The following is a 12,918-nucleotide window of genomic DNA, read 5'->3' on the forward strand; positions in this document are numbered from 1 at the left end:
TCTAATTGCTGTGTCTCCAGACACCTAGTTTGTCTGAATTCCTTTTGTTTTTGCCAGCCTAAACTCCAGAATTCATGTTTTTTTCCCTCTCCTATGTCTTTTTTCCTCTCTGTTATTGGTGTAGCAACCTTTTGCCAGTTAAGACTCAACCATCTCCTGCCTGTCTGCCTGCCTGGATAGCTCAGATTTTCTGAGGTGGTAGTTACTCAACAAATCCTCATGACAAATTAAGCTAGTTGACTATGAGCTACTGGTCCTCATCCAGAACCAAATCAGAAATGTTGCGGTTTACATTATATGGGACACGTTGCAACCGCTAGGTAACCAGGATGCCTCCAGATGACCGTTTTCTGAAATGTTGCCGCAGTTACTGTGGTGCAACTACATTTAAGGCTTGTGCAGACTACACGACTTTCAGCGTCGGCAGATCGCTGTGCTGTTCAGACTACACAACTTGCTGTCTTGTATCTGGAGTCTTGAAGTCATTGTGGTGTTCACACTACGTGACTGATCGGCAGCAGGGGGTCACACACTGCACGAGCTGACAACAACTCTTTCACCCGACGACTGGTCTCCAAACCACATTTTGTCAAGAAAACTGCCAGCCTGTTCTCTTTGGCTGGATGTGGATGTCGAGTCAGCCAACTCCTCCAGCTAATTAGCATGCCAGACGTCAGCTATGCATCAGCGAGACTTTTTGATGCATCGTTGAGTAGTTCACACATAACGATTTTGAGCTGATTTTGCCCCCAATCACAGCACGGGCTTAAAATCATGTAGTGTGAATTAGGCTTTACTGGTTAGAGAAGGATTGTGGTGTGGTGATTCAGTTTATGTGCCAGTGTTTTGACATATCAAGCCCTGAAGTTTTTGCTGCTACTCTAATACAATTTAGGTGATGGGACTTTGTTGTGATGCTCCAAGTAGAAAGATTGCAGTTGACAATTGACCAAAGCTGTACCAACTGTTGTGATATACCTGTAGATTCATGGATATTGACAGAGACCTGTAAACTTGGATAACTTCTCACCAGCCAGTGGGTCAGAAAATAAATGGGAAAAGCAAAGGGCAACTAACATAAAATTTCTTCTGCTTCAATTTTTACATTCATTTTGCTGGATCTTAGTGTTTCTGATGGTTGCATGATCAATGTACATGCTGGAAACCTTAGTTAACAGTTACAAATACAGTTCAGTGCATAAGTTTTATATAATTAATAGCTTTATATGATTTGAAAAGTGGCAGTCATGGCAGCACATGATGATCTCGCCTTGATTTTGTCAAATACCATTCATAGTATTGTTGGAATGATGGTCGTGTCAATTTTCTAAAAATATCACCGTTTCCAGAAATATCTGGTACATTTTTATTTAAAACTGTTGAATGACTTTTAATGGGGTGTTATCATCAGTACATTCATTTGGACTGTGAGTCTTGCTGATCTGCAAGTGAGATCATTCACTGAGCTAATATTTCTAATTTACAATGAAAGGCAGATCCATTTTATTTAGGGCTGTTGCACCAATGTAATGCCACTGAGGATTTCAAAGTCATGAGATACTGCAAGCTGCCATAAATTCTACAGGCAGTGAGGAACGATTCTATGTGGCTTTGATTGATTTGTGGACTGGCTCAACTGATGTGTGTCCAAATGCTGATGTCATGGAAAAGGCATCCCCTACTGCCCTGGCTTCTCTCAGCATGCCAAAAATATTGCCCTAATTGATCCTCTCCCACTCTCACTTTCTCTCATTCCTCCTCTCTTGCTCAGTCTGTCTCCAAGCTTTCTGTCTTGTCATCTCTTGTTCAGCTGTCTCTCCACTGTCTCATTAAATTAGAGGACAATGGTTACTTTAATGGCAACATTGTTCATTTAGTCAAACATTAATCTGCCATTTGTCCACTTCATTGTTTGCTGAGCTTTCAAAACTGTGGCACACGGACAAAACCAAGCCGCTTCCAAAGGAGCCATGTGCAGCCAGACAGCCTTGGAATAGATGTGAGAGACAAGGAATTAGAGAGAGGGATAGACGGAGCTGAGCTATATGCAAGCAATGTAGATAGAAAAATAGAGAGACAAAGGAAAGTGTATCTGTGTGTGTGTGTGTGTGTGGGTGGGTGGGTGGGTGTGTGTATGTGGGGGTGTTGGGGGTCTGTGTGTCTTGCCAATTCTGTTACTTGATGTTTAGAAATTCTAGTGGCAGGCCAGACCGTGGCTTATTCCTTTGTTCTCCCAGGCGATCTTTATTGTCACTCAAGTGCCTGTATTCAGCTCAGACACCACACTCTGTCCATCCCGCCCCCTTTACTGCTACTATCTGTGTCTATGAATGAGATCCTGACAGTGTGAAGCATCCCTGGCCAAGGTTCCTTAACTGACTGGGATCAAAAAGTTTCTAATACATTTTCTGTTTCATGTTCAATTTCTTTGCACAAATGACCATCTTTTACCCAAATAAAATGCAGATCTCCAAAGTTGACTTTCTAAGGGGTTTAATCTCCTGGCATAAACAACTTTATTACAGTACATAATAATCATATAATTGCTGTAGGGTCTGTGGAAGGGGAAACAGTACCTGTCACTGATGCCAACCATTTAAACAACCAAAAACAGCAATAAAAGGCTGGCTCACATCCTGGGTCCCAAACAAAACATTTAACAAATTGCCTTGATAAAACTCCCACCTCACCGTCCTCCTGCTGCCCTCCCCTCTCCCACCTCATTGTATCCATCTGCACGTTATGTGGCCACATAATTTAAACAGTGTGACTGTTACATGCTGGCATTGTTTTGCTGGGCAGAGAAGCCAGTGAGGCCCGTGCGTCTTTTGTGAGGTTCTTGGGGGAATACCACATCCACCCTGCTGAATAACAATACCAGACAAACTATGTGAGCAATGTCCAAACAGGTCATGTTACAAACAAAACAATCATTTGACAGCATTGGGACAGCTCTCAAAAGACATTACATGGGGGGAAAAAAGGCAAATGGGTTTAGGAAGAAAAGCAACTTTTGTAAAAACAATAATATCCTAATTTCTTTATTTCCATGTGTTTCTAAAAGTGTTTAGCATTGGAATGCCATCTCAGTTGCTCATCTTGTCTCGCTGTGTTTTGTGGTTTCCTTTTTGTCATTCTGTTGTTTTTACAGTGGTAAGTCTGTGGAAATACAGCTGAAAGCTTAGAGTTCTTCATAACTAGTTAAAAACATTTCTCAATACCAAAATTCACTTTTTCAAAACTTCTCCTGCAGTAAGAAAAACAGTTTGTGTGGACCAAAAGGATTCTGTAAAAATCTTTACCTTTACCACAAATAAGCATTATTAATTGCATACTTCAACTGTTACATTTAACATTCAATCTTGAACAAGGAATAACTGGGAAAATTGTTAGAAAATATTAATTGACCAGGCGACGCATTTTACATTGTGCAGTTGGCTACTACTGTATACCTGTAAAACAACATTAAATATTACATAAAGTAGATCAAAAGGTCCTGCACACCCACACAGCTGTTCAGATATTCTGATCAGACTCAAAACTTCAAGTTGAAGTTGACTAGCTATGCTGCAAATACGTGAGGTCACCAGACTACATGTACTTAATAGGGATGTAACGTGTCCTGCCTTAACAGGTGAAACAAAGCTAATAGGACAAATGTCATCTGGGTGCCCAAAAAGCCCCGAGAATTAGAATACATCATTTAAATCATCTTTTTAGGTTTACCATGGGTGTACAGGCCCTGTAATATTTAGTTTTATAATTATTCACAAACTGTATCTACATTATTGTAGCATTTTTTAAAGTATTTTTTGTAGGTCATGCACTTAAGCTATTTTTTTTATTTGGCTAACTGTAAGCTTTATCTAATGTTCTTAGTGTTGTCTGTCTTACAAGAATAGTTAGATAGTTTTAGAAATACAGTTATTCACTTTCTGGGGGAGAGTAAAATTAGAAGATTGATAAGATTCTCATGTCTGTCTGTAACGTGAGTTACAGCTAAGTTAGCTTAGCTTAGCACAAAGACTGGAAACAGGGAGAAAAGGCTTGCCTACCTCTGTCCAAGGGTAACAAAATCCACCTACCAGCACCTCTAGTTTGCAAGTTCACAAATTTACATTTTATATTTTGTTTGTATCGCCCATAAAAACTGAAGATTTAAAAACGACAATTCGCCGTTGCACAGGGGGTTATGTGCTAGGCTGCTCGCTGTTGCTTGATTTTTACCATATAGTGATCAAATTGGCATCAGTCTTCTCATCTAAGCTTCCACCAGAAAGCGAATAGGTGTATTCCTAAAATGTTGAGCTTGTGCTTTGAGAGTGCTTTCAGACAACAAGCAGTTACCTCTGCATCTGCTGCCTGGCAACCTATACCAGTATGCTACAGGTTGTTGCTATCCACCTACTCTAACCTCATCACGTAGCCAAATTGTCCTTTTCACAGCCATTACTATTTCCCACTATGTCCATTACATAGTGGGAAATGCACAGGTGTTACTAATAACATTGCTGACGGCTCCATTCTATTCAAGTGTCAGAGTAAGCCAGTAAACACAGCACCAGGACCCTGAAAACAAAGCAGCTATATGGAATTCAGCCATTTGATTGTTTATATCTGTGCTTTTCCTACTGTGACATGTCAAAATTTCTTCAGTGAAAATTGCCTATATACCTGGTTGTAGCTCAAAATAGAGAAAATGGTTAGCAATTGACACAATTTATATAGTTAAACAAACATCTGAGCTAATATTACTCCCAGACCCTTTTTTAATTGATATGTTTGTTTACTGCTTGTAAAAGATGTATATAATTCAAGGAAGTCAGAGACCAGTACAAGAAGCGTGTGTGTTTTTCTTGGTGTGGTTTCTGTGGTTGCCATGGTCACACGGAGAGCCGCAGTGGCAATTTAAAAAGTTTAACTATCATCAAGACACTGCAAGGATATTGATGTCTTAATCTGTGCCACTCTTGATCCTTTTTTTAGATTCAGTATGACCAGTTCCTCCTTTTTCTTATTCAGAAGTACATAGATTGGCATTTTCAAAAGGACATGTAAAGGTCATTTGTTCTCTATTCCGAGCTGTGTGGCCCTACATTACTTGAGATGCGTTACATTTTCCCAGTGTGTCTCATCTCCTATTGCAATGTCTTGAACTGTTCACTGTGGTATCTTATCAGTGTACGCCGTGGTCCTGAAGTCTGTCATGGAGCCCAAAAAATTCTGATGTTTGACATTTTCAGAAAGAGGAACTTTGTCCTTTTTAGAGTGCTTGGACTCAAGTCACATGCGCCTTTACTCCTCTCTCCTTGTGGCACTGGCTACAGTCATATTCAGATATTATTAAACCACACCATCCCTGGCTCCATGTCCACATGAGATTTTCCTAAATGTGATGTCAGTGCATGGGTATATATTATCAAATATTTTCTCACCTGTCAAGACCACCATCTCATCCAGCACATTATCCTGCAAACATATATGAATTACACTATTTAAATTTAAATTTGTTGGCAAATAACCTCAGATGCTGTAGCTAAAGTGTGTAGTTGGAGTTGTAAGTGTCTTCTTCAAGGGTATGCTGTTAATGGCTTGCAAGCTGAGTCTTTCTTGCTCATTTCTGCCACTTTTTCTTTCCCGGTCTTGGGATGTCAGTAACAAGTAATAAACTCGCTTCTGTTGTATTTTTAGGTTTACTCTATATGCAGTGGATAGCCGAGGCAGCCACTCTGAGTCAAGCTTTGTCTCAGCACGGACATCTTGTCCAATGGTGGATGACAGCCGAGCTGAAGGTACTCTCACCTTTGACTTTTTCAACTGTGTATTTGTACTCCTTTTTCTATCCATCTTTTGCACATATCTTACATCCTTTCACATAATATGTATTTCTCCACAGTGTTCATACATCACTAAAATGTCTTCCCCTTTTAAATTCAACTTTGTAAATGTACATTTTGACACTACACCCTTTCATTTAACTCAACAGTATGCATTTGTAATCTAATTATATTTTGCATTCTCCATGTTTGCAAATCAGACTCAAATTTGAAATGTTTACTATAAATTCAAAATACACCATTCAGCATTTAGTGTCAGGTTTAATGTCAACATGTAACGTAAAAAAGTTAGTACAAAACATTACAGGAAGGACATCAGGATTCAGTGCACACATGCTGATTTTCGCCATCCTTTTTTTCGCATCTGTCTCTCACAATTCCTCCAACCTTATTGAAGTGCAATACCAAATCACTGAAGTTTCCTATCAAATTGTTGTCACACACCTTTATCTGCTTATTTGCTTTTCTTCACTCATGTTAAAATCCCTTCACCCTCCTCGGTATCTCTGTCTCTGTCTCTTACCTCCTCACAGAGATAGCAGACAAGGTGTACAACTTGTATAATGGATACACCAGTGGGAAGGAACAGCAGATGGCCTACAACACACTGATGGAGATATCTCCTCCGCTGCTATATAGAGTCCAGCACCACTACAATTCCCACTATGAGAAGTTTGGAGACTTTGTCTGGCGTAGTGAAGATGAGCTGGGCCCTAGGTGAGAAGTGTGGATGATGGCACAGTTTTCTTGTGCAGACTTTGAAGATGCTGGTTGTATAAGATTTATTTTATGTTTTCTTGTCTAGAAATGTCCCTTTTTTCCCAGTCCGCCACTGTTTATCCCCATGTCCTTGTCATTTTGTTTGATCACATTGTTGCATTCTTTAGGATCAATTACATTCATCCTCAGGATACATAACAAAAGCCAAAGCTGGCTGAACTGGTGTTAGCAGATTCAGACCATTAAGCTATTTCTCATGGCATTGTCTGCACCCCTCTAACCCCGACATCCCTTCACCCATGACCCTCTTAACAGGGACACCCCCACTGACAGACGTCAATCGGGGTGAGACATTATCACACCATAGAGGGAAGCTCAATGACAACTACGAGAGAGGAAGTATAAGCAAGCATAGAACAAAAACATTCTTGTATGCGACAGCTGGTCTAGCGCAGTTGACATGAGATCTTAAGTTACGGCCCAATTTTTTGGTTTGTCCACTCCCATTGCCTGCAAGCACTCCTTTAAAGCCATAAATAATATAATAATTGTGGAATAACTTTGGTCTGTAGGAAGATTATGCTTCTCCCTGATTGGTGAATGGGGATGGGAGGCACGGCTTGGTCATTTGGACTTATTATGGGGATTGAGGCGGTCGGATGGTGTGTTTGTGTGTGGGCAGCTGTGATGGGGGGGTGGGGGAAGGGGGGGAGTTTAGCACGGATTATTTACTGCCTGAAGTTGGCAGGGTTGAGCCTCATTGGGGTAATTTACAAGCAGGCTCTATTGGTGGTGCCTTTTAAAAGGTAACAGAATGGCCAAGTCAAACGTAAGCACAGTCAGCACTGCCCCAGGAGCTGAGAATCCCAGGAGCCCCCAAATGTCCGCCAGCATTGTTGAACTGAACACTAGCTCCTTTTATAAGTGTATTGTTTAATGGACATGCTGTGATACATGGTTACTGCTTTTTTACCCTTACTGTAAACACAACTATTGTCTTGTACTTTTTCTATTTCCCCACATCAGTCTCTTTGATTTGATGTAGTTTTTAGTTCTGCTTTGCATTATCTTGAAGCTGTGTTTGTGTAATCAATTACTTTGCTTAAATCACATGAAGTAAATTGTTTGATTTAGTAGTTGCCTCGGTTTTCTTTTTTGTAGTTTCTTTGTTTGTCATCCTGAATGACATTTAATGTGTTTAATTTATAACATGTTTGCAAGCTTCCATTGATTTTGTGTTTGGTATTCTGTTGTTTCAGACATAAGAATTTAAGGGAAATGAGAAAATGCCCCCCCCCCCCCCTTTTCAGCAAATAAGTAAAAAGGATGTCTGTACTCCTTGCTTAACTAAAGACAGATGTTGATGCTCAGCAGACACTGCTTTTCAAAACAAATGGAATTTTGCCCTTCTCCGTGTGTTTTCCTAATTTTAGTATCCATGTGGGCTTAACAACCTTGAATACTTGTAGATGTATTCTGTAGGTGTATTTATTTTGTAAGTACAGAATAGATGTATATGACCTGGAGTTAAACAGCTGCCTTTGATGTAGTGTTCAACAGAATTAGTACTCCGAGAATTAAAAATGCAATTGCTGCAGTTGGTTTTGACCCAGACTGGCAGTCCCATCAGTGTGACGGGAGAGACTCAGTGGAAGTTAAAATGACGGCACCATGTCATATTTGTACATTTTCTGTTTTTTTAATATATTTGTTGACATTGTGGCCCCATATGAACACCCTTGCATTGAGGTGGGTGGAGTAGCAGATCTGTGGTTATGTTTATGCAGATGAGGTGTCGCAGTGAATTTTAAGGTGCCCTCTTTGGTGTGAAATTGTGGCTGATTTTGTTTACATATGTAAATGAAAATTATTAATGCAATAAGACAGAGTGTGAATATGTTTTACCGATGTTTTCATTCACAACTGCTTGTGGGTTGTATGTGGCTTTTGAGTTTGACATTTGACTTTTGTTGACAAAAGTCAAATTCAGCAGCAGGACTACTATGGGATGGGATTAATTAAATTACATTTGTGTGATAAACTTTTTCTTTAATAGAAAAGCCAACCTGATACTACATAGAGTGGAGAGGATTAGCCACTACTGCCGGTCCCTGCTGCGCAGCACCCACATCCAGAGTCGGACCGACACCATGGCGTATGTCTACTGCCGGAGTGAAGAAGGCCGACCTCCCAGTAACACATGGCATGGCTCTTTACATGAAAGTCGCACCACCTGCATGGAAAAGCTCATTTCTGTACAGCGTAACACATACAGCAACACCAAACTCCGATGAGACAGGAGTGGTGCGCTTTTTTTCCCCCTGGAAAATGACATCAGTGATTGGTGTACCTCGTCACCCACTCTGCAGCAGGTGTCTCTCAAGTGACCGGTGGATTTTGAAAACCAGGAGAGCCTAAAAAACCTCAGAATTCACTGGACATTGTGTTAAAGCTACCGAAAAACATATTTTTGTGTGGCCTACTTTTAATAGAAGAAAGAACATTAAAAAAAACTGGAGCGAACATATTTCTCAATTGCAAAATGCCAGTGATTGCACATATCAATGAGAAACTGCAGTGTCAACATGTAAAATATCATTCAGCCAAGAGAAAAACTGGTTGGCTTAAATACTTTGAATGTAATATTGTAGTTCCTTTTAGGTGCTTTGAAGCTTACCTGGAACACTTAAAAAAGAGAAAAAAAAGAATAACCAATAGCATAACTTATTTGCCTTTATTACCTTCATTTGAAAGGAGAAATTTATATGTGTTAAAGCCATTTGAAAAACACTTTCTTGTTTTTAAGTTCACATTAATTAAAACAATTAAAGCTTTGCTTCATAAATTTAAAATCATTAAGTGAGAATCTAGGTAGTCAGTCTAGTATTACATTTGATAGACTCAGTTGAAATAGCAAGGCTTTGTGTTGAAACAGGATTGACAAATAGGCTATGACCAGCCTGTTGAAATTATGCAATGATAGAATGGGTGGCATTGAAATATATCATATTCTTTCATAGACTGATTTTAGCTCAGAAATGTAGGAATCATTTTTTCATATATTTCCTTAATATTGCAGCACCCAAAAGAAATACTATTGAGCAATTTCAATGACATTTATTTCTCAGACTAGAAATGGACCTGAACACAGTGGATTATGCACCTGAGACAAAATAAATGCAATGCTTTTGGCACACTGAAGTCTTTTAAAGTAAATGCTTTACATTGATGGGTTTTGGTATGCGACTTAACGCAACAACAATATTGATATTTTAAAAAAGTGAAATCAAATGCTATAGCTAGATTTGATGATTTCTGCAAGACCACGTAATATACTTGTAATCTAATGATAAGTTACAACTTATCTTGTCGTATTGTACAGATAAGAAGAACAATATTAGAAATTATATTACAGTGACAATAAGGTAAGAATATAGAGAAATGAGTGATTGAAAATCTGACCAGATCAGCTGAATGCATCTTTGAAAAGCTTCTCCCTCACAGAAGAATTGGATAATTGCTCATATTTATGTGCACTCATCGAAAATGTGGCAGGATAATAGGATATTAATTTTATGGAACATTTTCAGGTGCCAGAACAGTTAGTGTTGTACCAACTGTAAACATGTGATGTAGCGTCCACTGAATTGTGAAGAACCAGTGATTTTAGGGATCACCTGTGGTCCTTTTAATCTTCTATTATTCAGTCCAATGTCATATCTTTAAGCCATGGAGATTGTTTTAATGAAGACAATGCCTTTTCAATACCTTCATCTCATGTTATATGAATTGTAATTATAAATTATTATATTGTACATTTTAAATTGTAAAAAAAAAGACATATGTATTATTATGTGGCTTTGTCTTTTTCTGAAGAATGTGAAATATTAAAAATGTATATAAAATCAGAAGATTTTTCTTTTTTTAGTTTACAAGTGAACAAACAACAAAATCTTATTTCAACCTATTTAAACCATAACCTTAATTTAACATCACAAGTGTGCATGTATTTACTAACAATTTTTTGTGAAGCTTTCCAGAATTTCTTGAATATTATTGATTATTTGCCACTGGCCCACATAGTGACTAATTCAACATTGACTTGTCAGAAATGTTGCTATAGGTTGGAAAATTTAAATCAACATTTTTACAGCAGTCACAGTTCATGTACTTGAAAAAAAAATGCTAGGAAATCAACATTGTATGAGGCTCATACTTTCATATTTTCAACATTCACATACTGACATTTAATCCATAGTGTCTCAGTCGGCCTACTGCCAACTTTCCTGCCAAAATATTTTTAATGAAATGACAAATGGACAAACATTTTAGGGTGTGTGGGACACGTTTATTTTACATACAGCTTCACTGTGATCCATGCAACTTGTTGGTTTGACAAAGAATGACAAAGAAAACTAGATAATTTATATGTATTTACCTTGTATGTAATTTCTTTTGGAGGGAAATGTGAAGGAAGAGGGAGAGGCAAGCCCTCCCCTACAAAACAAAATACTATATTCAACTGCTCCAATTGGCCAACCTTCTGATCATCTCCATCATCAACATCCCAAGGAGAAGGAGGCAAGTTATAATCTTTTCATTAATGAAAATGCTAGATCAACTCAAAGCTACGTTATTGTCTTTGAAAATAGGTCCATTGATTAATTGATTGATTGTAATATTTAAAGGCTAGTTTGCTTAGTTTAAAACAAATAAACCCCAAATGCATGCAAGCATAATTTTCAAGTTCTGTGTCCTGTAGGTAGATTTTTTGATTGCAAAAATTTGAACAAGTTACCCATTATCTGAATGGTTACCTAAATAACTATTGTAATGTGGTTGTATTTGTTGATAAAAACTGTGCTTGCTAATATTAGCATTAGGCTACAGTTAGCCATATAAACTAATTGTCACTCTACTTAGAACCAGCAAAGGCTTCCACTTGTAAACATCTTTAACCTCTTTTATGCTGGGCAATTTGGTGAAAACAGTTTGCTAGGTTAGAAGCAAACCTTTAAACTTACTTCAGTTAGCTGTACTATTAAATTTGACATTTGCTGGTTGTGGTCAAACTAGAAAAATTATATATGTACATTTTTATACCTTTTAAGACTAATGAGGGTAAGATTCAAACCTCCTCTCCCCACCAGGACCAAGCACTGTACCTGGGGTGACAGAGCTTTCACCATTGCCACCCCCTCCCGCTGGAACTTTCCAGAACGTTGTGACCTGGACTCCTACAAATCACTTATCAAAACCCACCTCTTTAGACTAGCTTTCAACCTCAAATAATATTACATTTCTCTCGCATGCTTTTGTATTTATGTTTTTTACCTATCGTGTACATAGTTCATATTTATGTATCTTAGCTGTTTATCTATTTCTCTATATAATCACTGGTTTTATTGTAAAGTGTCTTTCAGTGTCCTGAAAAGCACTATAGAAATAAAATTAATTTATTAAAATAGTATTATTATTATTATTATTATTATTATTGGGATTTATCAGTAGTTATGCGGCATTCAGACCAAACGCAAATTTAATCCACGCAACGCTTTCCTCGCGGGGGTTTTATCGCTGAACAACTGCTGAGTGTTCACACACAACGCAGTAACGCGAATAAACACAACTAACCATTAAATAGCAAGAAACGGATCAAACTGATGTCGAAATAACTACAACATGATGCAGATTTGTTAAACATGTGAATTCATGCTTCAGCAAAACAGCACGAAAACATAACTAAACTAAAATGTTTGTTTTCTTAATGGAGTTCAGGGCTATGCTATGCTAACTTGGTCCGGTAAAGTACAACGGTAGCTGGGATAAAGTTACATACATGTTTTCTGAACTCACCAGGTAGATCAACCTCCTCGCTTTTTGTCTGTTTTTTATATAAATATGAAGTAGTGCCAAACGACGCTAACAACACTGGAACCGGATGTGCTCGGAATCTAGCTGCTGAGAAGCTTGAGTGAAGATAAATCAACGTTGTAATCCCAAAAACTAAAGTAAAAAGCTAACGGCGTTGTTGTCAGAGCATAATCCAGTCCGACCACGGGTGTTTATTTGTTCAAAAGCTGGAGCGCTGCTCCCTGCTTCTCTAGCCCAAGTTTAGCAGCTCTCAGCCCGCACTGCCCCCCTTGTGTCGCTTTGCGCCGCCCGACAGGCGATTTACATGCTTTAATGTTCAAAAACACATTATTTTTCTCACACTGTCCATCACACCTCTTTCACTCTCTGTTGAAACGCTCCCATTTAGCTCCTGTCTTTTTAAGACCCACCTCCCTGCAAGCCCACTTGCTTCTGATTGGGCAACTTTCCAGAGCACAGCAGAGGGGTGGGGCCTAGCTTCACACTG

The 12,918-nt window shown here is 38.6% G+C and overlaps 1 protein-coding gene across 1 annotated transcript in view; it reads left to right on the plus strand.

The window, feature by feature from the left end:
• Positions 1–10,421, plus strand: part of LOC119914337 (astrotactin-2-like) — a 280,669-nt gene extending 270,248 nt beyond the window's left edge. Inside the window, exons 21-23 of the mRNA XM_038733584.1 lie at positions 5,692–5,792; positions 6,371–6,554; positions 8,614–10,421. Of these exons, the coding sequence (XP_038589512.1) occupies positions 5,692–5,792; positions 6,371–6,554; positions 8,614–8,851 (523 nt within the window). The 3' untranslated portion in view covers positions 8,852–10,421. The remainder of the gene's footprint in view (positions 1–5,691; positions 5,793–6,370; positions 6,555–8,613) is intronic.
• The last annotated feature ends 2,497 nt before the right edge of the window (positions 10,422–12,918 follow it).

Source organism: Micropterus salmoides, unplaced genomic scaffold, assembly GCF_014851395.1.
Source record: "Micropterus salmoides isolate LMB-PRFRI ecotype aquatic unplaced genomic scaffold, ASM1485139v1 Ms_hic_scaffold_20, whole genome shotgun sequence".
Lineage (NCBI taxonomy): Eukaryota > Metazoa > Chordata > Actinopteri > Centrarchiformes > Centrarchidae > Micropterus > Micropterus salmoides.